The 26,963-nt window shown below is 55.4% G+C and overlaps 2 protein-coding genes across 2 annotated transcripts; one reads left to right on the forward strand and one right to left on the reverse strand.

The window, feature by feature from the left end:
• Positions 1-279: 279 nt before the first annotated feature.
• On the reverse strand, positions 280-12,935 carry LOC150062439 (chloride channel protein ClC-Ka-like). Its single transcript, XM_090335745.1, is given in 21 exon segments — positions 280-1,446; positions 1,711-1,797; positions 2,399-2,482; positions 2,594-2,682; positions 3,618-3,751; positions 4,485-4,708; positions 4,711-4,757; positions 5,025-5,135; positions 5,275-5,344; positions 5,547-5,720; positions 5,914-5,998; positions 7,331-7,432; positions 7,531-7,615; positions 8,070-8,195; positions 8,459-8,537; positions 8,626-8,703; positions 9,063-9,202; positions 10,494-10,622; positions 11,300-11,428; positions 12,202-12,378; positions 12,851-12,935. Coding segments are annotated over 21 exon segments (2,214 nt in total). The 5' UTR covers positions 12,867-12,935; the 3' UTR covers positions 280-1,398.
• A 4,970-nt stretch (positions 12,936-17,905) lies between these two features.
• Hspb7 (heat shock protein family B (small) member 7) lies at positions 17,906-20,604 on the forward strand. Its single transcript, XM_090333899.1, has 3 exons — positions 17,906-18,262; positions 18,703-18,836; positions 19,843-20,604. The coding sequence occupies exons 1-3, from the start codon at positions 18,061-18,063 to the stop codon at positions 20,020-20,022; spliced, it is 516 nt and encodes a 171-aa protein (XP_090190025.1). The 5' UTR covers positions 17,906-18,060; the 3' UTR covers positions 20,023-20,604.
• Positions 20,605-26,963: the final 6,359 nt, after the last annotated feature.

The raw sequence follows: 26,963 nt of genomic DNA on the forward strand, positions 1-26,963 counted from the left end.
TAACTGGGTGCCCAGTCTGCTCAGCTTACTGTGCTTCTCTGTCTGTCACCTACACTCTGCCATGATGTTTCACCTCACCGCAGCCCTGAAATGCCAGGTGTTGTGACCATGAGCTGAGCCCCTGATCCCAGAAGCAGAACAAAGAATTCCTCCCGGAAATAGTTCCAGCACATATTTTGCTCCCAATAATGCAAAATGAACACAACCTCATGGACAAAACTTCACAGCCTGCTCCCCACCTCCCAGCTAGCACCCCAGCAGAGGAGAGCACACAGGGGGCTCCTTCAGAACTCTTTAATTCACGGATGAGGTGCAGGGTTAGAAAGGAAGGGAGGGGTGCAGCTGGCCTGAGGAAGAAGCTCCTGTGGGCACGAATGTCCCTGGCAGTAGAACACTGGCAGAGAGTGGACATGGAGGTGGAGGGAGCCTCTGAGTGAGGCCATAAATGTGGGAGGGTACAGAGGAGAGCATGGGCACAGGGGTTGGCCAGATGTGGGCATGGCAGCCACAGGCTGCTGGATTGTGTGTGGCAGAGCAGTACAGGGCATTCACTGGGGTGCACGTATAATGTGGGCTCAGGCCATGGGGTGGGGCTGGGCTCTGGGAGTGAGAGGGTACGTGGTGGGGTGGGGGTCCCTGCACTGGGCCTTCTGCTGGGACGGCCACCCCAAGCCCTCCGTGCCCTCAGGGGTGGTGCAGAGCATCAAGGACCACATCACAAAGCCCACGGCCGTGGCCCGGGACCAGGTAGCCCATCCCATCGAGAGGAAAGACCGGGCACTCTCCCCCCACTGAGGAAGAGCTGCATGGGGCTGGCTTTGCTGCAGGTGAGTGGGGTAAGTGGGGACAAGCCAACCTGTGAGGGTGACGCTGGGCGTCAGGGCACCCCCATCACTCTGCCTAAGGGCATGGGATAGGCAGATCACCTGGGTAAACAGGGGCAGCTCAAAAGCCTGCTGAGGTGCAGGAGTTCTTGCCCAGCCCTGCACAGCCTGCAGGGAAGCCAGGGAGGAACAGCGGCTCTGGGCACCAGCTTTATTTTCCTCAGGCGCATCTGGCTGGGAACACGGGTGCCATATTTGGTGCTGGCATGTACCACTCTCTTCATTCATGAATGGGGGACCAGGCACTGGGCATCAGCTCTCCTCCATTTCTTCTCCATCTCCCACTCTGTGCTGCATCCAGGGTGGGGTTTGTCCTTCTAGGCAGCAGAGCCGCCGGCCCCAGGGTGGGACAGGGGGTGTGGGTCCCTCTTTGGGGATAGAGAAGAGCTGTCAGCTCCTCTGAACAGCAGAGAGGGGTGGGGGGCCGGGTCCTGAGGAGTGGGAGGAGCTGGGGGAGAGGCAGGGTCTGTCACCCCCGGGCAGCTGGGCACCTCCTCTCACTGAGCAGGCTGGCTCACTTTGGGGCTGGTGGGTTGGTCAGGGTGGAAATCGCTTTCTTCAACTACAACAGAGAAAAGAGAGGGTGGAGAAGGAGTCTGGCACTGATGGACCCCTCGGGTTGATGTTGGGGTGGCTGTTGAGCCAGTGCCTCCCCATGGCATTGTGGGGTCACTGAGCCCAGAGACCAGCAGGCCGGCTGCCAGGGTCCCTGACCCAGTGACCACTCAGGGCCCAGAAGCAGGGTTCACCAGAGTCTTAGGAAGCCCCAAGGTTAGGCTGGAAATCCCCCACCTCCTCCACTTCACCTTCCCCATAACCCCGGTACCTCCACCCAGGTCACGGCACCCACTGCTCTGCCCCGCTCTGTCACGTAGAGCAACTGCAGGTTCAGCAGCTCAAACAGGTGGTGCGTCTGGAGGGTTCATAGAACATTCTGGGCTCAGGGCCCCATTTGGGCCACAAACCCACCTCTCAGCCTAGACTCCACCTCCAATTGCAGGGCACTGGCCTGCAATGTCCAGAGTGACCACTAGGTGTGGCCAGAGTCCAGGCAACAGCTGGGTGAGGTCCAGGGGGAGAAGACCCCATCATGGTGGCAGCCCCTGGCAGTGAGGAGAGGCCCAGGCCTGGTCCCAGGCTGCTTGTGCCCCTTTGCCACCTCGAGGGCCAGCTCTGCCCAGAGTGGTTGAGTCATTTGTTCAGTTCACACAGGGAGAGTGCGGCAAACTTCAAGTTGACAAAATTGACCTTGCCTTCTTGGGATGTTTGATTTATGTATGCATGTATGTATTATGTATACATGCATGCATGCATGCATGCATGTATGTATGTATTTGTTTATTTAGTTTTGATCTATGGTGGGGCAAATAAGGAAACCCTAGGGGGCAGCAGAAGTCACTCAGCATAGGGAGGTGTAGAGGGGGCAGCGTTGAAGCTAGAGCCTGTCTCACCTACTGGCTTCCTCCCCTCCCCTGGGGCCCCTGTCCCCCTGCCTTCTCCAGTCCTCCCCTTACCTGGTGCAGGGAGGTCTCTGGGGACAGCTGCAGGGTCACTGGCTCCATGGGGCAGCCTCCAGCCAAGAGGTCCTGGAGACAGCACTGGGGACGGGGGAGGGACAGTGGGAAGCTGGACCAGCCTCCCTGTGCCCCAGGATGCCAGCTTATCTTCCCCTCCCAGGCCTGCCCAGCCCCTTCCAGGCACTCACTCACCTGCTGACCTGCAACCCAGCAAGCTGGCTCAGCATGGACGGCCTGCAGCAGCTGGGCCCTTTTCACAGTGCCCACCAGGATCTGAGACTCTGGCAGTGCAGAGGGAGAGCTCATTTTAACTGTGGCACCTACTGTGTGCCAAGCATGGAGTTAGGGGTGTTTTTGAGCCTCAGGGGAAACTTAGACAGTGGTGTGGAGATCATCCAACCTGTACACTAGGCAACTGAGGCTCAGTGGCACCGGGTGGAGCTAAGTATCCGTGTCCACCAAGCTACCCAAGTGGATGTGTAGCCACTGAGACTGGCTGGTTATGGCTGGCAGCAGGCCATGAGGGAGCCCCATGTCCCCGGTCTTCAGGCAGGAAGAAGCTGGGATATTTGCATGATGAGGGCTGGGTGCCAAGACCTGGCTTTCTCTAGTTAACATCCAGTTTGGTCTAATGAAGGAGTGCATCCAGGAGGTCACCATATTTTGAGGTCCTACTGTGTGCCAGGTGTTCAGTAATCCTTGCTCCAATGATGGTGGATCACAGGAGTTTGAGGGCATACCAGTTTGAGAAGCCAGTGTGATTCCGATCCTTATGTGGTGACAAGAAAGAGCTAGGGAGCTGGGCTGGAGTGTGGCTTGAGGCAGAATACTTTCCTAGCAGGCCCCTGGCTCTGGGTTCTATCCCCAGCACCACAAAGAAACAAACCAACGTGACAACCCGCCATTGAATGCCATGGAATGCCTCCACCCTTTCTGATAAACAAAGTTACTACTTGGGTAGCCAGTGAGAGCCTCTCCCCTGGCCTTTCTAGTTGGGAGTGCTTTGCTTACTGTGGCCCTTGTTGGAGACCTACTTGGAGAAGCCAAGGAAAGTGGCTGCTGGAAGACCGTTCCTCATTCTCTGGAACTCCAGGCCCCTCCATTCACAGGAGGTCTTACAAGCACCCCCTCCTCTCTCTCTGCTCTGACACTCAGGCCCAGAGCAAGGCCAAGGGCACCCCCACTCCTCCCAGGCAGCTCCCATTCCTCCAGGCACCTGTGCTTTCCACCAGGGGGTACTGGGCCTCATCTGTGGAGGTCACCACCTTGACCACCTGCTCCAGCGGGGTGTCCTTGGCCAGGGTGGTGATGGCACAGTCCATGAAGTGTCCCACCGTCACGGGGTATGAGCTGGGGCAGAGGGAGGCTCCATCAGGTCCTGGCTAGGGGTGTCGGCCCAGGTGAGGCGAGGGCACAGGGAGCGTCCCGCTGGCCCAGGACCTGAGGATCTCTCATGCCAAGGTGGAGGCTGGGAGGCTCTGGGAGTGAGTGTCCCCCTCCCCAGAGGAAGGAATCTGGAGACAAGCAGCCTCATTCTGATTCCTTGGGCTCCAGACCAGCTCACTTTGGGCTATTTTATCCAGAATCCTTTCCTGGAGAATTTAATTGGAAGAAACATGAAAAGCTCCGGAGTAACCAAAGCCCATTGTGCAGACGGGGAAAGAGTTTTAGAGCAAGGCAGCAGCCTGAATAGGTTTGGGGCTGGGCTTTGGACCCAGGTTCTCAGAACCTCTGGGCCCGGCTGCTTGGGGACAGAAGCTGCTGGGTCCTGTCAGGTTGAGTGAGGACCACGAAGCCCATTTCCCTTCCAGCTCCCAACCACCCAGCCAGGATGGCAGAGAAGAAGCAGAATGGGAAGGAAGCCCCTGGTCCTAGTGTTCCACGTAACCTTAATCTCCATCTATGAGACCTTGAGCAAGACCCAGGCCTGCCTCAGCCCTAGCAGTGGGAAAATTGGCGAGCAGAAGGCAGCCATGGCTTCTCCCTCCCATACCCAGGTTCAAGGTCAGCCTCACTGGTGATTTTTGCCCCTCCCCTCGGAGAGCCATCTCCCTGTCAGCCAGCCTCAGGGCAGCCTGCTCACCCAATCTTGCGCCCCCGAATCCATGGCAGGAAAGGCAGTTTCTTGACAATGATGGTGCCATCGTAAAAGGAGGGCTGGCAGTTCTGGGAGACAGCGTTAGCCACCAGCACCGCCATCAGCACAGGCAGGGCGTGCAAGATCTGACCCGTCAGCTCGAAGGCCAGCAACGCCGTGGAGATGGTGTGGGTCACTGCTCCAGAGAAGGCCGCCGCCCCTGGGGAGCAGAACCAGGGCAAGGTGCTTCAGCCCAGGGACCAGGTGGACAAGGCTGGGCTCAGAAATGCCCAGAGGGCCCATGGTGGCCACTGCTGGAAGTGCCTGGTACCCAGACTTGGGCAGAGGAGAGGAATTAAAGAGGGTATGTGGGATGGAGAAGACAGAGACCAGGGAGGTGAGGACGATGGGCAGGGGGTTAGGAGACAGCCTCACAAAGGATGATCTGGACAGCTCAGTGACCCCCCTGAGCCCTACAATGCCATCTGAGGTCCATTACAACCCGTCCAGGAGGTCTGCACACCCACCTGGCCCAGGACCACCTACCTGCCAGAGCATACGCCCCAGGCATGATGGGGTTGACTACACCTCCAGCCACGATGCCCTCGGGGAAGGCGACAGACAGAGCCTCCCCCAAGAGGCGCCCAATAGCAGCTCCTGCCACAGACGCATGACTGCCATCAGGGACAGGCGTGGTGACTGCCTTGGCCCTGTGCCCTCTGTCCCTGGGGCCAGGCTCAGCACCACTCCAGTGTCCCTGACCCTCAGCCCACCAGCCCATCTTACTCAGACTCACCATAAACAAACACGGGCAGAAAATACCCAGCAGGTACAGGGATGGTGGTGGCCAGAACAAGCATCCAGAGCTATGGGGAGACTGAGCTCACTGGCGGAAGTCAGATGCCACATGGGAAGGGGTAGGGAGGGAGGGTGGGAAAGGAGGGGGGAAGGCCTAGAGAAGCTGGCCTTTGCTCAGGGCCATCTCTGGCACAGAAACAGTTAGTCCAGAAAAGGAACCTCACCCTGATAAAGAGCTGCCTTGGCTTCTGCCCGAATCCAGGGACCCACCTTCATAACCAAGAAGAAAGCCAGGGTCCCAAAGATGGTGATCTGTGGGTGATACCATTCGAACCACAGGTTCTGGGGATCAGGCTCAGCAGTCCAAGGTAGGGATGAGTTCCGTGTCATCCATGCCCATGAGTTGTTGTCAAATAGTGAGTCCAAGAGCTGCTCCATGGACAGCTGGGCAGAGCCAGTAGCCTTTTAGCATGTCCTCACCATAGGCCTTCACCAAACCTCAGTGCTGACTGTGCCTCTTCCCCCTGGGAACCTGGGAAGGTTCTGGCCTCCCTGAGCTTCGTTCCCCAATGTTGCACTGTATGGGGGAACAAGTGAGACAATGCCACATGGAGCCCTCCCACTCCCCAGACCTTACCCTGGAGGCCATGAAGCGGCCCACGCCAGGCGGGTAGGTGATGGAGGCCAGAACCAGGGCAGCCAGGGCAGCGTACAGAGGCTTACTGTGGACAAAGAGGGTCCAGTGCCAATTCTTCTCCTTCCCCCACAACGCGGGGAGAAACAGGGGCTTCCCAGAAAGGGCCAGGCCACCATGTAGGAATTGAGGATGGGGGAGGAGGAAGGAGGGACCAGGGCAGATTCTCCCCAGGGATAAGACTGGTGAGGTGGGCCCAGAAGATGGGAGATGATAAGAAGCTGTACTGAGGGCTGGGAGTTTGGCCTAGTGGTAGAGTGCTTGCCTAGCATGCATGAAAATCTGAGTTACCACCTGTGGCTCAAGCGGTGGAGCTCTAGTCTTGAGAAAGCCAAAGGACAATGCTCAAGCCCTGAGTTCATGCCCCAGGACTGGCACAAAAAAAAAGAAAAGAAAAGAAAGAAGGAAGAAAGGAAAGGAAAGGAAAGGAAAGAAAAGGGAAGGAAGGAAGGAAGGAAGGAAGGAAGGAAGGAAGGAAGGAAGGAAGGAAGGAAGGGAGGGAAAGATGGAAAGATGCTGGGTGCAGTGGCTCACGCCTGTAATCCTAGCTATTCAGGAGGCTGAGATCTGAGGATCACGGTTCCAAGCCAGCCTGGGCCAGTGAGACTCTTATCTCCAATTCACCACTAGAAAACCAGAAGGCTACTAGGATGGTAGCCTTGAGCTGAAGAGCTCAGGAACAATGCCCAGGCCCAGAGTTCAAGCTCCATGACCAAAAAAAAAAAAAAAAAAAAAGAAAAGAAAAAAGAAAGAAAGAAAGAAGCTGGCTTGGTTGAAGGTGGGACAGGGGACCAAGGACAGATTCTGGCCAGCTTAGGGAGGGAACCTGGGCTGCCTCTCTGGCCCAGGCAGAAAAGGCTGAAGAAAAGCAAGGGCCTAGCCAGGTGCTGGTGCTGGCTGCTCAGGAGGCTGAGATCTGAGGATTGTCATTCAAAGGCGGAGCAGGCAGGAGAGTCCATGAGAGTCTTATCTCCAATAAACCACCAGAAAACCAGAAGTGGCGCTGTGGCTCAAAGCTCTGGAGTATAATACTAGCCTTGAGCAAAAGAGCTCGGGGACAGTGACCAGACCCTGAGTTCAATCCCCATGACTGACAAAAAGGAAAAAAGAAAGGAAGGAAGGAAGGAGAGAGAGAGAGAGGAACAAACTAAGGGCCTGTGGCTGAGGAAGTCTGGGGAGGAGAGGAAGCTGGGCTTGGTAAGGACTGGGAACCCCAAGAGAAAAAGGGAACTTTCGGGGGTCTTAGAGAGGGAATGGCAACTCTATAAGTGGGGAGGGGTTGTGGGTCATGGGAGGACAGGAATTCAGTTAAGGACGAGTGGTAGGGCTTCCTGAGGGGTCACCCTGGGCCCTGGCACACCTGGTGGCCAGCAGCGTGGAGGTGTATCGGTTGGTCGTGACGAAGCCCAGGAAGGTCCGCTGGCAGAAGAGGTAAACACAGCTCAGGACACCACAGATGGCCCTGGGGACAAGGACAGCTGAGTCCACAGAGCCTTCAGCCCGAGTAAGGCTGGACAAAGACCCCAGCCCAGGACTCTCAGAAACTGAGCCCCTGCTCACCCCAGGACCACAAAGAAGAAAATCTCGGGCAGGTCAAAGGGCACGTCCACAGGGAAGCTGGTTTTGTAGATGGAGGTGATGGTCTCTGGGAGAGGAGGGCAGGGAGGTAGAGGTCAAGCCTTCCTCCCAACCACCCTGGGGCCCAGAAGAACAACCCAGCCTGCCAGCATGCCAGCTTTCACCCTCTACCCTCTTCCTCCTTCTCCCTGCCTGGCACCGCTGGGCCCCTTTTGCCCTCTGGGAGATGGCAGGAGGGAGGAGTAGAAAAAGAGAGGGACATAGCTAAGAGAAGAACAGGGAGGATTAATAGAGGGAGGAGGAAGAAGAAGAGGAGGAGGAAGGGGAGGAGGAGGAGGACAAGGAGAAGACAAAAGAGGAGAGGGAGGAGGAGGAGGAAGAGGAAGAGGCAGAAGGAGGAGAGGAAGAGAGGAGGAGAGGAGGAGGAGGAGGAGGAGGAGGAGGAGGAGGAGGAGGAGGAGGAGGAGGAGGAGACAGGGGAGAGGGAGGAGAAGGCTGGCTCCAGGCAGCTAGGCTCTCACCCCGCTCACTGTTGAAGACTGCCAGGAGGCGGAAGGTGAAGGCCCCACAGGTGGCAGCGAAGAAGCCCCTCCAGTAATCCCAGACGGTGAAGTGGGAGGACATGACCTCGATGCTGAACAGGACGCCTGCGGGACACAGCTCAGGAGGTGAACTGGCTGACCAGGGCCACACAAACACTAGGGCCACACCAAACCCTTGTCGGGGAGGGGACTCAGCAACTGGACACTCTACCCCACTCAGGGTTGGCTGTGCCTGCCTAGGCCTGCAGAACACCCCCACGCCCAGGCCTCTCCTCTGGGTTGAGGAGCCCCTGCTCAGTGGGGCTTAGCCACAGAGAGGAGGAAGCCATGACTGTAGAGTAAGCCCAGGGCTCAAGGGAGGGTCTCACCACTGAAGGGGGCTGCAAAGACCGTGGCTATGCCCACGGCTGCTGCTGACACCAGCAGTTCATTTTGCTTGCTCTTGTTCTAGGGAATCAAGGTTTGGGTTCAGAGCCACTCCTCCCCCGCCCCCACCCTCCCCTTTCTCCCTGGACGGCCTCCCTGAACCCCTCACCTCAGGCTCCCCAATGGTTCTGGTGCGTACCCGGCCCAGGTAAGCTGCCATCATCACACTCATGTGCACAAAGGAGCCCTGTAGGGTGAGGTGGGAGCGGGGCAGGTGGCCTGGGCCCCAGAGGAGCTGGACTCTTGGTCCTTTTCCTCCTCCTCCTCCTCCTCCTCCTCCTCCCCCTCCTCCTCCTCCTCCCCCTCCCCCTCCCCCATTCTTCTCCCTTCATCATCCTTCCAACCTCCTCTTCTTTGGGCTCCTGTGAAGGAAGTTAAAGGCCTCATCCCACGAAAGCATGGCTTCCATACACATGTTCCCCCCCGTGCCATCCCCAGGGACATGTGACTTTGCTCGCACTAGAGAGCTCCCCGGATGGGACTGGCTGTGGTGGGGACAGGAAAGGCTGAGACGGATGGGGTGGGGAGGCTGGTTCCCGCCCTTACCATCTTCCCCAGGAATACGATGCTGCCTGTGGCCAGCATGCAGGAGAGGCCCACTACTTTGGCTCCAAAGTTCTTGATATCCAGGTAGCCCTCCAGCATCACACCCGACAAGACCACCTTCAGTTCAGGAATTCCAGATCCTTGGTTGTATGGGCAGGAAAGAGGGCCAAGGCCTAGATGAGATCTCCTCACCCTCCCTCCCTGCACATTCATGCTCTCTCAAGGGAACTGTCCTGTCTTCTCTGAGCCTCATTTCCTCTCTCTCTCTCTCTCTCTCTCTCTCTCTCTCTCTCTCTCTCTCTCTCTCTCTCTCTCTCTCTCTCTCTTTCTCTCTCTCTCTCTCCCCCTCTCCTTCTGTGTGTGTGTGTGTGTGTGTGTGTGTGCTATACTCAGTTCAAACTCTACCTTTTTTATTATTTTATTCTCGGGATAGTGTATAGAGGGGTTACAATTACATTCGTCAGCTACTGGGTGTATTACTTCTCGCACATTAATACCCCTTCTCATGTTTTTGTCCCCGTTTCCCTCTTCCCCCTCCCAATCATCTTGTTTCCCCCCCTTCCCTTCCCTACAAACTCTACCTTTTAACTTTACAGCTCTATCAACTTTACTTCTGGGTTTTTTTTTTTTTCTTTTAGAGCTGAGAACTCAGGGTCTTGTACTTGCTAGGCAAGTACTCTTTTACTGAGTACTTTTCTGACCCCAATACTTCAGGTTTTTGCTCGTTAATTGGAGATAAGAGTTTCTTGAAGCCTGGAATGTAAACTAGTGCTAGAGTACTTGCTTATTATAAACATAGCCTTGAGTTTGATTCTTTAGTGTCATATACACAAAAAAAGCCAGAAGTGATGCTGTGGCTCAAGTCATAGAGCCTTAGCCTTGAGCATAAAAAGCTTAAAGATAGCTCTCAGGCCCTGAGTTCAAGTCCCAGGACTTGGTGGGGAGGGGACGGGTAGGGCGGGGGGGAAGAGAGACTCTCAAAGCCAAACTGACTTTGAACAGTGATATTCAGATCACAGCCTCCTGAGTAGCTAGGATTACAGGTGTGAGCCACTGGACCTGAATCTCAGACACCCTGTGAGGGGAGGATTGCTGACCTCGGTTAGCAGAAGAAGCTGAGGCTCAGCTCAGGCATGTGAATTCTCAGTGTCCTTCTCTCGCTCCTGGCACATGCTGGTGGCCAGGTGATCTAGCCAGTGAGGAACGTCAGCCCCCAGAGCCCCTTCCCGGCACAAGTCATTGACCCTGGCTCCACCAAGGGAGCAGGCAGAGCCACAGGGACCCGGGAGTTCTCACCTGCCCTTCTCCCTGTGTGACCAGGGGTCAGGCACCACTCTCTGAGCAGGCATCCCTGGCTGTGAACTGGGGTTGGCGATTCCTGTGTCACTGAAGTGAAGACATAGTGGCCGGAAGCAAGACGGTGGGACTCACCTCCAGAGAAGGGCGTGATGCTTTGGGAGAAGCCGCAGGAGAAGGACAGGAGGGCCACTGGGTACACCGTCCAGGAGAGATACCGCAGCAGGTGACTGTCCCCGATCTCTCCATACAGCCACTTGTGAGCTGACGAGGGCCGGGCATCAGGGAGCCACCCATAGCCTCTGCAGCCCCACGTGGACCAGCATGGGGGTTCCACGCCTCCCAGTGTGTGTCAGGCCCTCTAAAGGAAGCGAGGGTCCCAGGGCCATGTCCCTGAGTGACTATGAGCCAGTGACTCAACCCTGCTGAGCCTCAGTCTCCCCACCTGCCCAGTGGGCTATCATGGAGCTTCCTCACAGTTCCTAAAATCTGTCCCTCAATAGAGAACTACACATGACTGGGTGACGAAAATCCCATAGGACAGTAGGTCCTCATGATGAAGTGCACAGAGTAAGGGTCTTGAGCCCTTCCCGCCCATGCCCACTCTTCCAGGAAGGCCTCAGGGTGGAGCCAGCTGAAGGATAGGGGAGAAAGCCTGGGTTGAGGATCATTGAGCTTGGAACTAGGAGAGGAAGAAGAGGCAGGGAGGGGTGAAGAGGCGCACAGTGCTCAGACTGGGAAGGGCTCCTGGCACATCCAGGCCTCACCCTTCATCGTGTAGATGTGTGGCGGTGTCCCAGAGAGGGGCAGCATCTTCACCAGGAATGAAGCCAGCCCCAGCCCCAGCCCTAGGTGTACCCTGGTGACCATCGGGTGATCTGGTGACCATATCAGAAAGCAGGAATCCCTGGGCCAGACAGGTGGGTGCCAGGCGGGCTCACCTCGCACCACTCGGCCAATGGCGAAGTTCATGGCGTAGCTGATGAGGGCCATGAGCACCCCGAGGATGGCCAGGAAGTACCAGTCCTCATCCACTCGGAACAGCTTCTCCTTCACCCACTCCAGGACACCTGCCAGGGCATCAGGGGCACAGCCTGGGTGGACGGGCACAGTGACAGACCTTCCCTGAAGGCCTGCTGGGGCTCTGGGCTGGGACAGCAGGGCAGGGGCTTGAGTCCAATGGCAGTGGCGTTCCCTCTTCATCCGCACACCCTCAATCCGCACTGTGGAAGCATGGTCGGTGGGGCTGGGGTTGACAGCCGCAGCCCTCCTCAGCATCTCTGCAGGATCCATGGCTTCTTGCCCACGAGTGGCAGCAGGACCTGCCTCCCCCAGGGCCTGCAGTGCCATCTGCCCTCTAGCTGTCAGCCTGGCCTGGAAGCCGGGGGACTGGGAGCCTCAGCTCCTTGGGGGCTTTGCCTCTTTCTGGGGTCCCTGCCTACATTACCCCCAGGGTAGGTAAAGGGACATTCAAGGTGAACAATGACCTTCAGGTTCCACAGAAGGTGCCAGGTGCCCGGCTCCCCAGCCACCTGTGCAGGCACCTGCTGACCACAGCCCCTCCCTGGAACAGGTGGGGGCCAGTGGCCATAGGGAGCAGGCCTTGTGTCCCCCAGATGGGGAGGCCGGTCTCCACACAGGCAGAGGGGAGGCAGACACCCCTTCCCTGCTGCACCCAGAGTCTGGGGCGAGTTATCTCAGGGCAGAGGAAGGGGGCAAGTGGGGTGGGGTGGGGTGGGTGAGCATGCCAGGAGTGATGTCCCCAGGGGTCTTCCACGGGAGGAGAGGGGGGAGGAGAGGGGAGGGGCAGGGAGGGAAGGGAGGGGAGCAGCCCAGCTCTCACATCGGATGCGTGCGCGGACCCGGGGACATGGGCCCCACAGCTCCTGCAGGGTCACAGGCTTCCCTGAGGAGCCCTGGCGCAGCCCCACGAGCTCCTCCATGGGCTCTGGGAGGGTGGCCGCACGGTGGGTGAGCTGCTGCAGGGCCAGCACCGCACCCAGGCTCTTCAGGGCTCCACCTCCAGAAGAGAAAGGAATGGCTGTGTGCCTGTGTGCTTCTGTGCATGTGCGTGCGTATCTGTGTGTGAATGGTGTATGCATGCACGGGTGAAGCAAAAGCAGGGGACAGGGCCTCTGTCACTAGGTGTCCCCTCTGTGTCCAGTAGCAGGTGGTGCACAGCAGAGACCCTGAGGCTCACGGAGGCCCTCTGTTGCTGTGGTCCCTGCTGCCCCCCTCCGGGACACTGTGCTGCTTCTTCTCAGAGCCTTCACGGCACCCCGGTGGCACATCTCCCCGTGAACCCGCAGTGATGGCTCTGGTGCCCCATGCCCATCCCTCATGTCCTGAGGAGAGGAAATCCCCAGCCTGAGAAGGAGATCTTTAAGGTGAAAGTGGGGTGCTGGCTCCTGGCCCCACCCTCCTCATGCCCTGTCTGCATAGGCCCTGCCTTGTCCTGTCCACCATCCTCCACACAACCAACAGCCCCTCACCTGTCCGTCCGTCCATCTGTCCTGCTACAACCCCAACAGAGCGTGTGTTTGCAGTTCCCGAGCACCTGGCCAGGTGTGCACTCCACCCTCCAGCGCCTCCCCCTCCTCCACCAGGGTTAAGGAAACCATTAAGAATGTCCTTGACAAACCAGCCAGAACTCCCCTGTACTGCCAAGCATCAGGCCATTACACACACACACACACACACACACACACACACACACACACACACACACACACTAGAGCCTCCCAGAGGAAGGCACCAACCACTGCGGGCTCCTGAAGGGGTCCTAGGGGCCAGGCCTGGAAGGGGGAGGCAGTTGCCCACAGCCCTAGGCTGAGGCCAAGGCTCAAGGCTCTGGATTCTCAGCTGGCCATGGAAGGGGTTGAGAAACCACAAGAGTGGGTGGCAGGTGGACAAGGAGGAGAAAGTACATGGTACAAGGGAATAAAAGGAGGTATGGCTGCACCCTGAGGGCCAGGTACTCTGCGCTTCCCAGAATTACTGAATGTTCCTGGAGGCCCGGAGATGCCACTTGGTTCTGTTAAGAAGAAATTGGAGGGGCCGGGAGTTTGGCCTAGTGGTTAAAGTGCTTGCCTAGCATACACGAAGACCCGGGTTCAATTCCTTGGTACCACATACATAGACAAAAGCCGGAAGTGGTGCTGAGGCTCAAGTGGTAGAGCTACAGCCTTGAGAAAGTCCAAGGACAGTGCTCAGGCCCTGAGCTCAAGCCCAGGACTGGCAAAAAAAAAAAAAAGAAGAAATTGTATTATGGTGTTGAGGGTTTTGTTGTTGTTGTTGTTTTTGGGGGGGTTGTTTTTTGTTTGTTGTGGTTGTTCGAAGATCCATTTTGTCTGGCTGGCACGATGGCACATGCCCGCAGCTTCTCTGCAGGTTGGAGCAGAAGGATGACTTGAGCCCAGGAGTTCCAGATCAGCCTTAGAAATGTCTTAAGTCTTGGTCTCAACAACAAAAGCAAACTGAGTTTAAGAGAGGTGGAGAAATTGAGGCAGGCCTCTATCCCTGGTTTGCCTGACCCAAAGTGCCATAGGCCTGTTTTGAGAGTTTCAGCTTGTTCAGGGCTGGGGAGAGAGAAAGGCAGTGGATTGGGGGTGGCTGGGGGCCTTCAGGTCCTGCTGAGGAACTTGGATTGAATGTTGTGTCTGTCCCCTTTACTCTCAGCAAACTCCTCCAACCACTGCTACGACTCTGCTACTCTGCAGAGGGGGCCTGCTGCTCTGATCAGAGGCTTCTGGGTAAATACTGCAATTCTCTCATCCCCATCTGAGGATAGAAATATGAACCTCTACAGAGCTGGTGATGTGTGTGTGTGCCAGTCAAGTGCCCAGAGCCCCACATCTGCAACTCAATTTGTCCTCTCTGCTGGGTGAGTCAGGGTAATATCATCATTTTGCATGTAGTCACTCACCCAAGGTCCCAGAGCAAAAGCTGACCTGTGACTTACAATGTAACTTCCCTTCAGTTCCTGAGACTTTAGCAAGGGGATGTTTTGGGTAGAAAATTGAGAGTGTTTTCCTGAGTCGACTTTCTGAACACTTGAGTGAGAGATTTGGGAGAAATCATCCTCTTCCTGAAATCTGCTTGTGTTCAAACCTGGGGCCCCGAGCTGCCTCTGTTCAGAATAGAACGGGGTGTGCAGTTCCTAAAAGGCAGGCCTGAAGCCTACTTCTCTGCCCTTGGACCCTAAGACCCAGATCCACCCTCACCTTGACCACAAGGATCTGTTGACTATACACAATCACAGGTAATTGCTGCTTTGTTGACATCCCAAACTAGCCTCAGGTTTGGGCAGCTGCCATCCAGAGCTGCCAGGAAGCTTGAGGGAGGGCAGACAGCAAGGGAACCAGCCAGTGCCCAGGGCAAATTCCTCCCAAAGCCACAATGCACCACCCCTGCTCTGAGTTCTTCCTCTTCCCCATCCAGCACCTGGCAGCGGGGGAGGCTGGCGAGGGCAGAGGAAGGCTGGGACAGGTCTGAAAGCAGAACAGCTCTGCCCACTCCTTTACCACTCTGAATTTCAATTTCCTACTCATTAGACAGCCTGAGAACAGGCCCCTGACTCTCTCTTACTCATCCAAGTCCCTGAGAGCAGTGCCTGGCTCTAGACACAGGCTTCTGGGCTGGTTAGGGGCTGGTGCAGGGGAAGAGATTCCAGATCCTTCCCAAGACCCTCAACTGGATACGAGGCTCCTGTAGCACCTGCCTATAATCCTAGCTACTTTGGAGACTGAGATATGAAGGATCAAGGTTTAATGCCAGCCTGGGCAGTGAAAGTCCATGAGACACTTATTTCCAATTAACCATGAAAACAAAACAAAACAAAACAAACAAAAAATAGAAGTAGAGCTGTGGTTCAAGTGGTAGAGTGCCAAGCAACCTTGATAGAAAAAGCTACCAGAGGGTGTCCTGGCCCGGTACTGGCACACACAAATAAAATAACTAATTAATTAAGATGAAAAACATCCTTAGTTAGGATCTTGGGGAGCTGTATTTGTGGAAAGCCTGCCAATGTGCGATGCCCTCTGTACTGAAATCCTTATAACTCCTGGCATGCTGGAGTCAGGAGAATGACCTCAATGACCTTTCAGGGTTCTGCTGGCCTCCTCGCCTGAGGATTCAGTATTTGTGCAGATGACGTGTCAGGGATGGGGAGGAAAGAAAAGGGAGGGGGATGGCAGCCGAAGTGGGTAAGAGATCTGACATCCAGGAGCAGTGACTCAGGCCCTCAACACCATGACAGCGTGTCTGCATTTAGCCACTGGCTCCTGGTTCCCTCGTGGGCAGACAGCTCCAGATCTCCCACGCCTGGCCCCACCACTTTCCATCTTACCACTGAGCTGGTGACTTCCCCCAGCCCTGCCAGCATTCCCCTGGGACAGGGTAGATGACACAGCCACCTCCCTCCCTGCCCCCCTTCCCTCAGCCACCATGTGCCCCCTTCTGCACCCACCCAGAGATGCAGCTACAGGCTAGCCTCAACAGAAGCAAGAAGGAAGATTCAGGCCCCATCTTTAGGAGCCCCCAGGCTAATGGGGAGAAAGTAACCCCTTCTTCTAGGGAACTCCCAGTTGGATAGGGAAAGGAGATACCATAGAGAAATCTCAGAATTACAGGAAGCACCATCAGCCAGTGCTTCCGGTTCTCCGTGGACCCTAAGTAGACAGGAACAACCAGATGCCTCTAAGAGAAAAGGGAGCTTGCTGTTCTGAGGGCAAGAGGGAGAACAATCACCCCGCATCGCCACCAGGACAGACCAATAGCCAGCCTATCTTCCCAAACAGCCTTCCTGTGTTCATCGTGGCTCTGATGAGCAGTGGTAGGCAGGGCTTCTTAGGGTCATCTGGGCTAAGCTATCTCTACATGTATGGTAAAAATAAAAGTGAAAATAGAATTGAGATCCAGGTGTAATGGCTCACACCTGCAATCCTAGCTACTCAGGAGACTGTGAGCTGAGGATCATGATTCAAAGCCAGCCCGGGCACTAAAGACTGTGAGACTCTTCAATTTACCACCAGAAAACCAAAAGTGGTGTTGTAGCTCAAAGGGTAGGGCTGTAGCTTTTAGAAGAAGAACTCAGGGACAGCACCCAGGTCCAGGGTTCAGTTCCACAACCAACAATAAAACAAAACAAAACAAAAAACCCTGGGTAACAGTGGTTTACACCTGTCACCCCAGCTACTCAGAGGTTAAGATAGGAGGATCGTGGTTCAAAGTGAGCTTGGGCAGGACAGTCAGTGAGACTCTTATATCCAATTAACTAGCAAAAAGCTAGATGCGAAGGCATAACTCAAGTGATAGGGTGCTAGCCCTGAGCAAAAAAAAAAAAAAAAAAAAAAAAAAAGCTCAGGGACAGCACTTAGGCCCTGAGTTCAAGCCCCAGAACCAGCGCACACACACACACACACACACACACACACACACACACACATACGTGCATGCGTGCACACACACACACGTGCATGCGTGCACACACACATGAACACAAAGTAAATAAAAAGAAGTATTTGACTACAGTAGTACAAATCTATAATCCCAGCTGCATGGGAAATAGAAGCAGGTGGATCATGAGTTCTAGGCCAGCGTGGGGAAAATTAGCTAATGAGACTATCTCAAACAAAAAAACCACATTTTTCCTATCTCATCCCTACCCACAAGTTGTGTAGTTCAATTTTTACATAATGTACACTGAATGTAATGACTGCATTTGCTCACCTTTCCTCCCTTCTTTTGTGTGTCCTCGCTCTCTTTGTCCTACCCCCATCCCAGGTTCGTCTTCTTAAAATAAAAATATTAGTATGCTCAGTCAAAAGAAAATACAGACTTAAAAGCTGGAGGTGTGGTTACAGGCTGAAAAGCATGAGCAAGGTCCCGAGTTCAACCCCCAGTGCTGTTAAGTTTAAGGGGGAAAAAGGCTTTGGGTCAGACACATCTGGGTTCAAACCCCAGCTCTGCCTTTTGCACAGGTCCTGCCTCTTCTTTCCTGTGAGGCTACCTTTCTCAGTCTATAAAATGGGCTTCAAACCTCCATCCTGTGAACAGTGTGGGGATCAGAAGATGGGCCCGTGCCCAGAGATACCCCCAAGAATCAGAGCTAGTACAATGCCTGTCTCTTGAGTCATCTTTACAATCCCCCAACCACAGTGCAAGGCTGTCATCTCCTGGGAGCTTAAAGTCAAGCAGACTGGCTGGGAACAAAACCCTCCTAAATCTTTAAGGACAGTCTCCAAATGATCTGTCCCCTCAGCAGGAGTGGGGGCAGGGGGACACAGATCCTAGAGAACCAGAATCTCTAGAGAGCTCCCAGGCTGATGAGTGAAGCATGGAGACATCAAAGTCCTCTCACAGGCGTGAGCCCCTGAGTGGCCAGGGAACAGAGTCACCCCCTATCCCACAGTGTGCAGAGGCCCTTGGGGCTGGAATGCCAGGAGTGAGCTCAGCCCTCCGGCTCGGCCTGCGTGTGTCTGACTATCAGCAACGCCACTTCTCCGGAGAAGATTTCCAGCCCCCTCTGGGCCATGAAGAGGCCTAAATTTAGCTAGGAGACAAGAGGCTGGCTCCAAGCCCAGGGCCAGAGGGCCTTATAAAGCGCTGGCAGCCAGGGCCCGGCACGCTACCCCGCAGGCTGAACCTACACATTTCTCTCCAGTCCCTGCCTGCCTGGCCAGGGCCCCTGTACTGCCTGTGAATGAGCCACCGGACCTCCTCCTCCTTTCGAGCGGAGCGAAGCTTCCATTCCTCCTCCTCCTCCTCCTCTTCCTCCTCCTCCTCCTCTTCAGCCTCCCGAGCCCTCCCAGCCCAGGACCCACCCATGGAGAAGGCTTTAAGCTTGTTCTCTGAGGACTTCGGTAGCTTCATACGTCCCCACTCGGAACCCCTGTCCTTCCCAGGCAAGTGCTGGGGCTCTGGGGTGGAGGAGAGAGGCACAGGTGGGGATCTCTATTCCAGGGCATGCCCCCCCCAAAATCATGCTGCAGCTGTCCACCTGCCCGCAAGAGGTACTGCATAGCCTACCACTGGGCCACCCAGAGGTAGCCAAGAAATGTCTCAGAGAGCTGGCTAGGGTTGAGGGGTGGAGGCACCCCTGAGCCTGCAGGCCCTGGTGGAGATGCTGCAGAGGAAGCATCACCCTAGCAGGCACAAAATCTGTGCCACCTGACACCCCTCCTGGAAGGTCATAGGTAAGGCTGCAAATATCAGCAGGGGCTCTGGAAGGCAGATGGGGGCTGGTAAGCTGGGGACCAGATCCATTTTCCAGAGAGGGACAGAGAGCTGGGCTGTGGCTGCAGGCCATGCCTGGTGGCCTGGCTCATAGTGGCCCTCTCCACAGCCCGCCCTGCAGGGCAGGGCAACATCAAGACCCTGGGAGACGCCTATGAGTTTGCAGTGGATGTGAGAGATTTCTCTCCCGAGGACATCATCGTCACCACCTCCAACAACCACATTGAGGTGCGGGCTGAGAAGGTAAGTGTGACCCCACCCCACCTCTGGGACCTGACTCCCAGCCTGGACTTCTGCCTGGTCCAGCCTCTTGCCCTGAACCTGCTGTCCTCCCAGTGTCCCTTCTCCATTCGAATCCCCCAGCTCACGCTGAAGGTCTTGGTTCCTGTAGAGGTAGAGGCTCCTCCACAGGTCTCTACACCCCAAGTTTCAGATTGAATTTATGGGGGGCCCTAAGTAGCTATGGAGGAGGGGCCTGGTGGGCCTGAGGTGTGAGAGTGAAAAATGAGGAGATATGTGGCCATGTTGGACTGAGGAGGTAGGAGGAGGAAAGGGGGTGCTTACCTGGGGGAGGGGCATTCCCTCATGCCACACCTCTAGTCCTCTTCATCCCAGAGCCCACAGTGCCCCTTCCCCCACACTCCCACTCGACCCCTGACCTGGGTCAAGGCTCTAAGTCTGAGCCCCTATCCCACGCCCCCAGAAGATACTGAGGCCCCTGTCCCAGAGGAGGGCAGGGCCCGCGTGGTGGAGAAGTCATTAAGACCTCTGGGGCTACCTGCATCTTCCAGAAGGTCTGCCAAACCCTCTCTGGTCCCCGGGGCTGAGCTTCCCAACCTGTACTGCCCAGAAGCCCTGCCAGGGGTGCCAGGACTGGGGGCTGGTGGTAGCACGTGCCAGCTTCGCCACTCTAGAGTGACTCAGCCAGCCAGCGTCTGTGGATGGACGCTATGTGCTGGCTGAGCTGTGGGGAGGGCGGAGGCCCTGGCAGTGGATGTTCAGAGTCTGGGAATCCAGGCAGGCAAGCTGGCGTCATCCCCTGACACTGCTCAAGGAACCCCAGCTTCCCAGCCTCTACCCCCCAGCACAGAAGCTTGTACCAGCTCCTCTGAAGCTCCCACACAGGTTTTGGCCCCTGGCTGCCCCTGGCCCCTCTGCACCAGACAACAGAGCCCTCGCTGGGGTCAGGATGGGGAGGCTGCAGCTTTCCTGATAGCCTCCCTGACCTGACACCCCTTCCTTCCCCCAGCTGGCAGCTGATGGCACGGTCATGAACACCTTCGCTCACAAGTGCCAGCTGCCGGAGGACGTGGACCCCACCTCGGTGACCTCAGCCCTGCGGGAGGACGGGAGCCTCACCATCCGGGCTCGACGGCACCCGCACACGGAGCATGTCCAGCAGGTCTTCCGGACAGAGATCAAAATCTGAGGGCCTCCCCCGCCCTGCCTTGCCTCCACCCACCTCCTCCACGATTGGACTGCACCCCACACCTCCTGAACCCCTACACAGCAGTCCCCCAAGACATCTCAGCTCAGGCTCCAGCCCCTTACAGTCCCAGGGCCCAGACAGGCCAGCACCACACAAACCAGCACAGCCCACGGACCCCTCTGCCTCACTCATGACCCCCAGACTCCAGATATGGCCTAGGACAATTCAGATCAGAGTGGCTGGGGTGGGGCCAGTGAGGATCCCAAAGAAGGGGGGAAAGAGGATGGCAGGGAGGGGGTGAGGCTGGGTCAAGGATCTGCAGGACAGACAGACAAATCCTCCTATCTGTGGAGACTCTGCAGGCCAGGGCAGGAACGCTGGGAACAAGGACCCCAGGGTCAGTGGAGTGGGAGAGGCCACAAGGCAAGATGGCCTCGCCTGAGGGCCCAGGGAGACAGAAAGAGGAAGACATCACAGCAACCTCCCTCTGCGACTCTCCAATCCCCAAGTCAGCTGACAGGTTGCCCACCACCCCATGCCCAGGCCAGCCAGCTAAGCCAAGGCAGGGTTCATGGCACCTGTATCCTATGCATACAACCTAGTGGTAAAAGGTGTGAAACTGCTGTCTTCCTCCTCCTCCATCTACCAGTGCCTCCAAGTGTGGCTGGGGTGGGGGGAGGAAAGGCTGTTCTTTCTCCCCCTCACCCCCATGCCAGCAAAGCCTGTACCCCTGGGGCTGCTCCATTTGCAGACAGGTTCCCCTTCCTCCCAGAGTGGAACAAAGGTATGCATAGTGGTTTGAGGACTTCCAGGTTGGAGCCCAGCTTCTTGCAACATTTGCTGGGCAGTTTCTGTCTATCCTTTCTTTTCTATCTATGAATCTACAGGGTACATAAGCTTATGCGCCTGTGCGCCCCCCCATACACACCTCCAAATACTCAACATGACCACTAGTTGAAACCAAATTTAAAACAATCTACAATCAGATTTAATGTCTCCCTTCTCCTCAATGGACACTATCTCTGAGCCATGCCATGCCCAGCTCTGCCATGAGGGTCAGTTCTGAGCCCTGCATGCCTCAGCCATTCTCAGTTCCCCCTCTGCACTGAACCCCCTTCCACCCTCCTGGGGCCATGCACCTGCCTATATCACCCTGCTGGGAGGAGAGCTCAAACCTAGCGTCCTTCTGGCCCCCATCCCAGGGTGGGACCTCATCTTCCTTAGCCCTGGGGAGCCCCAGCGGTACCTACGCTTCTGACTTGTTTTGCAGCCAGCAGACGGGGAAGCGGTGGCTCACAGCAGAGTCCCCAGGACAAGTGGCTGAGTTGGCGTCAGTGCCCCGGGGGGCCAGTGTGCTGTAGGGTAGCCTGACCCCAGGCCTTGGGTCTGTGGGGGACAGGTGGGCATCATGGGAGGTCAGGGCATTATAACTGTACCCCCAATAAAGGACTATATTGCAGACGTGGAGCGCCCTGGCCTGCCATTCTCGTGCCTGGAGTAGAGCTGGGGACAGGGTAGATGTGTGTGAAAGCTGAGGCCTAGTCAAATGTGGATGTCCTCTGGCCTCCTCTGACTCTGGGAACCCACCTGCTACCTGCAGGCACTCCAGCACCTTCCAGAGAACCCTGACTTCCTTCGGGCCTTTCGTGTGTGTGTGTGTGTGTGTATGTGTGTGTGTGTGTGTACACAAGCACGTGCTACACACCACTGGGGCTTGAACTCGGGGCCTGGGTGGTGCTGTCTCTCAGCTTTTTCACCCAAGGCTAGCATTCTACCACTTAAGCCACTGCTCCACTCCAGCCTTTTGTGGTTAGTCGGGAGTCTCAGGGGCTTTCCTGCCTGGGCTGGTTTCTTCAGATCTCAGCTTCCTGAGTAGCCAGGTGTAGTGTCTGTTGTGTTGGGGTGCTGCACCCAACACTGCCAGAGGAAGGGACACATGGGTCCCTTTTTTTTTTCTTCCATTTTGCAGTACTCAGTATGGAACGCAGGGCCTTATTAGACAAGTGCTCCACTGCTGAGCTACATCTCAGCCCCTCAAATCCCTTTTTGAAGCTTTTCTGCCTGCAATGGGGAAGGGGGAGGTCTAAGACCCAGAGAGGCTGAGTGATTGAATCAAAGTCACACAGCCCCAGGCTCAGTTAGCTGGACCCAGGGTATAGGAGCAGGGGAAAGATGAGGTGCTGGCTGAGGAAAGTTGGGGGGCTCTCTGAGTGACCCCTATACCCTTCAGGCACTTGAAATCAGAGTGCCTGGCATTTCCCAGCGAAGCACAGAGCAGGGGCAGCGCGGTCAGAGAGGAGAGGAGAGGAGGGCAGGGGTGCAGTATTTCCAGCCTGGGTGACTCACTCATTCCACTGGTCTATTTGCAGCCCCAGCACTCATTCCGCGCGCTGGGTTTGGGGGGGAGGAGCCAGAGTAGCCCTCCCCTTACCCCTCATTCAAGGTCAGGTTCCCCTTGGTGGCTAGACCCCAGCGCAGCCAATCCCAGGATGGGGGCGGGGAGAAGGGCTGAAGCCCCGCCCACCCCGGGCCCAGCACCTCCCCGGGGTAGCAGCCCGGGTGAATGGGGTTCAGTCGGGTCTGGTGGAGTCTCTAGCTGCCGCTCCAGCCAAGGTGACCCCGCGAACTGGTGTGGGGGTCGGGTCTGGGGGGGAGGAGAGCCACTGGTCTTTCATTGGCTCCGCCCCCCTGGGTGCTTTGTCTCAGGGCGTCCCACCCCTTTCTAGACTAAATATAAGCCTGACTGCAGGCCCTGTGCCCGCCCCGACCCGTGGCAAGTAATTATAGCAACTCCATTCATTGAGCTTCTAGTAGGAGCCAGGCACACTGCTGTCTCCCGCCATGCTGACAGCTACTCACTGTGGTGGTACAAAGATGTGGGGGTCCAGCAACTGGCCCAAGGTCGCCCAGCCTGAGATTCGAGTCCTGGTCTGGGGCTTTATAAAGCCCTCTGCTGGGTCAGCCCAGATCAACCCACCTCTGTCTGTGCCATGGAAGCCTCCCAGACTCCTCTCCTCTTGTACCTGCCCCTACCCCTGCCCCAGCTCCCTCAGGCACGTTGAGGGGATGGGGGTGCTGGATTCTAGACCAGGGAACTTGAAAAGATTCAGCCCTCTGAGGCCACACACATGTGGAAAAGGTCAGGTAAGTGGTGCCTGAGGCCCAGAAGGGAAGAGAGAACCCTGGAGGTTCCCTCACCAACAGCACCGACAGCATCGCATAATGGAGTGTGGTGGTGCATGGCTGGCTTCCCAGCACTGGGGAGGCCCCAGCAAGAGAATGCTGAGGTCAGGTCCACCCTCAGCCCTGTCACAGAAAGCTAAGCCAAAAAAAAAAAAAAAAAAAAAGGCACCAAGTCTCCTCCAGCAAACCCTACCGAGCTGCCAGCCATGTCAGAGCACAAAGCTCTAGACCCGAGGTGTGCAGGCTCCCTTCCCACACCTTGCTCGTTCCCAGTCTTCAAAAGGAAGCAGCACTTCTTCAGCCAGCCCCACCTCTGAGGGAGAGAGTCCACGCCGCTGCTGATAGGATGGGAAACTCCAGCCTTGCTCTGTGACCTCCCTCCCCATCTGCCCTGGCCTCACCCCTCCCGATTGTTCCCTAGACTGACAGAAATACTGGTTCTGCATTCTGCCCTGAGTCTTTCTTAGTCCTCTCTTGCTTCAAGCCTTGGCATGCAAAGAGAGGAAGGTCAGCCACAGACCCTGCAACCAGACCCCCTGGGATCTAATTTGACTGCTGTGTGCCTCAGCCTCGGTCCTGTCCCTGAGCATTTTTGCTCCAGGCTAGCACTCTTTCACTTGGGTCACACCTTCACTTTTGGGTTTTTTGATGGCTTATTGGAGATAAGAGTCTCACAGACCTGCCTGCCTTGGCTGGCTTCAAATCATGATCCTCACAGCTCAGCCTCCGGAATAGCTAGGATTATAGGCATGAGCCACTAGTGTCCAGCTCCATCTTACTTTTCCTTCCTTTTCTTTCTCTCTCACTCTTTCTCTTCCTTTTTTCTCTTTATTTTGCTGTATCAGACCTCAACCCCAGGGCCCCAAGGGAAACAACTGTGTCACTGGCTTCTGGAGATTGGGCTATGCCTGTCAAATCCTCCCAAGGGGGCTGAGAGGATAGCCTAGCATGCACAAAGACCTGGACTCGATTCCTTGGTACCACATACACAGAAAAAGTCAGAAAGCTGGATGAGGTGGCTCACGCCTATAATCCTAGCTACTCAGAAGGCTGAGATCTGAGGATCAAGGTTCAAAGCCAGCCTGGGCACAAAAGGACCTAAGATTCTTATCTCCAATTAACCTCTAGAAAATGGGAAGTGAGGCTTGACTCAAGCATAGGGTGGTAGCCTTGAGCTGAAGAGCTCAGGGACAGTGCCCAGGCCATGAGTTCAAGCCCTAGGACTGGAAAAAAAAAATCCTTCCATTGATGGAGGGAGTGCATGACCTTAGGGGGTCATTTCTCAGGACTGGCCAGGTCAGCAAGACCCTGCTCTGAGTCACAAGCCACTCTGTTCCCATGAGCAGCCCAAGACAGGATTGTGAATCAACATTGATGCCATGGTTTCATTCTCGGCAGCATGCCATCATCATCCTCCAGTGTCAGATTTCCTGACTCCTTGCTTGACTCTGATACCAGAGCAAAGCTGCCTGCTTCCACCTGTAATACCAACTACTGTGGAAGCTGAGGTCTGAGGATCCTGGTTTGAAGCCAGCCTGGGCATGAACATCCATGAGACTCTTATCTCCACCAAAGATCCAGAAATGGAGCTCAAAGGGTCGACCACGAGCTTTAACTCACACTTTTCTGTCCAGGTTGTCTTCAAACCTGATTGTCCAATCTCAGCATCGTGAGAAGCTAGAATTACACACCAATATAAGCCACCTGCACATGGCACTTATTTATTTATTTTTAATTGTGGTGTTAAGGATCAGACTCAAGACCTAGCATATTCTAGGCAGGTGCTCTACCATATGAGTTTTGTCTCTACTCTTCCTTCCTCACATTTTTTTGGGGGGAGCCGGCAGTCCTGGGGCTTAAACACAGGGCCTGTGTACTATCCTTGAGTTTTCTCAAGGCTAGTGCACTACTACTTGAGCCACAGCACCACTTCTGGCTTTTTCTGTGTATGTGGTACCGAGGAGTTGAACCCAGACCCAGAGCTCTGTGCATGCTAGGCAAACACTCTACCACTAGGCCATGCTTCTGGGCCTCCCTCTGTCATTTTGGGTTTTTGTTTTTGTTTTTTTTTTGGTCAGTCGTTGGACTGGAACTCTGGGCCTGGGCATTGTCTCTGAGCTCTTCAGCTCAAGGCTACTGCCCTACCTTCAAGCCAAGCCTTGAGTAGCTAGGATTACAAGCATTAGACACTGCCTGGCTGCTCCCCGCCCCCCTTTCTTTATTTGGCCAGTTCTGAGGACTGAACTCAGGGCCTGGGCGCTGTCCTTGGGCTTTCTCAAGGACTAGTGTTCTACTTAAGCCACAGTACCACTTCTGGCTTTTCTATATATGTGGTTCTGAGGAATTGAACCTGGGTTTTCTTGCTTGCTAGGAAAGCACTCTACCACTAGGCCACACCCCCAGCCCATCCCTCAGTTTATTGAGACAGAGTCTTGCTGCTGCCTTTACTAGCTGGCCTCAGATTCATGATCTTTCTGCCTCCTCCTCTCAAGCAGCTGAGATTGCAGAGGAACACCACCATTCTTGGCCCCTGCTGTTTTGGGGGGTGAGGGTAAATCTAGAATTTGAACTTGGGCTCTCACATTTGCTAGGCAGGCACCCTATGACATGCATCACACCTCTAGTCCTCTTTGCTTTAGCTATTTTCCCAATCAGGTTTGGCTGTTTTCCCCTGGGCCACCCTGGTTCCCATCCTAGCTATCCGACCTATAGAACCAACCTATAGAAACGGCATGAGGGGCATGTCACGTGTTGCCTCACCCACTTTCTTTTTTATTGGTTTAAGTGAGAACTTTTTCCTAAACTGGTCTCGAACCTTGATTTCTCTGGATCTAAGCTGTGTGAGTAGGTAGGATTACAGGAGTGAGTCACAGGCACCTGGCTGTTCACTCCTTTTTAAAGCAGAGTAATAGCCCACTGTGCACATACACATGGTATAAATAGTTGGTCCACTCACCAGTGATGGTATTTGGGCTGGTTCCACTTTTTGGCTACTGGTTTTTGTGTGAGCCTGTTTTTTTTTCTGCTCTTGGCTATATGCCATAAATTGTCAGGTTAAATAGTAATGCTGTTTTGTTGTGTTGTTTTGTCTTTTTCTCTTTGGTGGCACTGGGTTTGAACTCAGAGCCTCATGCTTACTAGACCAATGCTCTACCACCTGAGCCATGTCTCCAGTCTGGCTTTTTGCTATTTATTTTCTGATCCTGGGGCTTGAACTCAGGGCCTAGACTGTCTCTGAGCCTCTCTGTGCTCAAGACTAGTGCTCTATCACTTAAGCCACAGTACCACTTCCAGCTTTTTTGAATAGTTTATTGGAGATAAGAATCTCAAGGAGCCCTGCATGGATCATGCCTATAATCCTAGCTACTCAGGAGGCTGAGATCTGAGGATCAAGGTTCAAAGCCAGCCCAGGAACAAAAGGATCTGGGACTCTCTATCTCCAATTAACCTCTAGGGGAAGTGGGATTTGGCTCAAGGGTAGGGTGGTAGCCCACCTGTAATTCTAGCTACTCAGAGGCTCATATCTCAGGATCTCAGTTAAAGCCAGCCCGGGCACTAAAGACCCTAAAGACCATGAGACTCTTACTCCAATTAACCACAAGAAAACCAGAAGTGGTGCTGTAGCTCAAGGAGTAGAGTGCTAGCCTTGAGCTGAAGAGCTCAGGGACAGTGCCCAGGCCCAGAGTTCAAGTCCCACCACCACCAACAAAAAAAAACCCAAAACAAACAACAACAAAAAGAGTCTCAGAAGTTTCCTG

Source organism: Megascapheus bottae, chromosome 6 (assembly GCF_031878675.1).
Source record: "Megascapheus bottae isolate mThoBot1 chromosome 6, mThoBot2.hap1, whole genome shotgun sequence".
Lineage (NCBI taxonomy): Eukaryota > Metazoa > Chordata > Mammalia > Rodentia > Geomyidae > Megascapheus > Megascapheus bottae.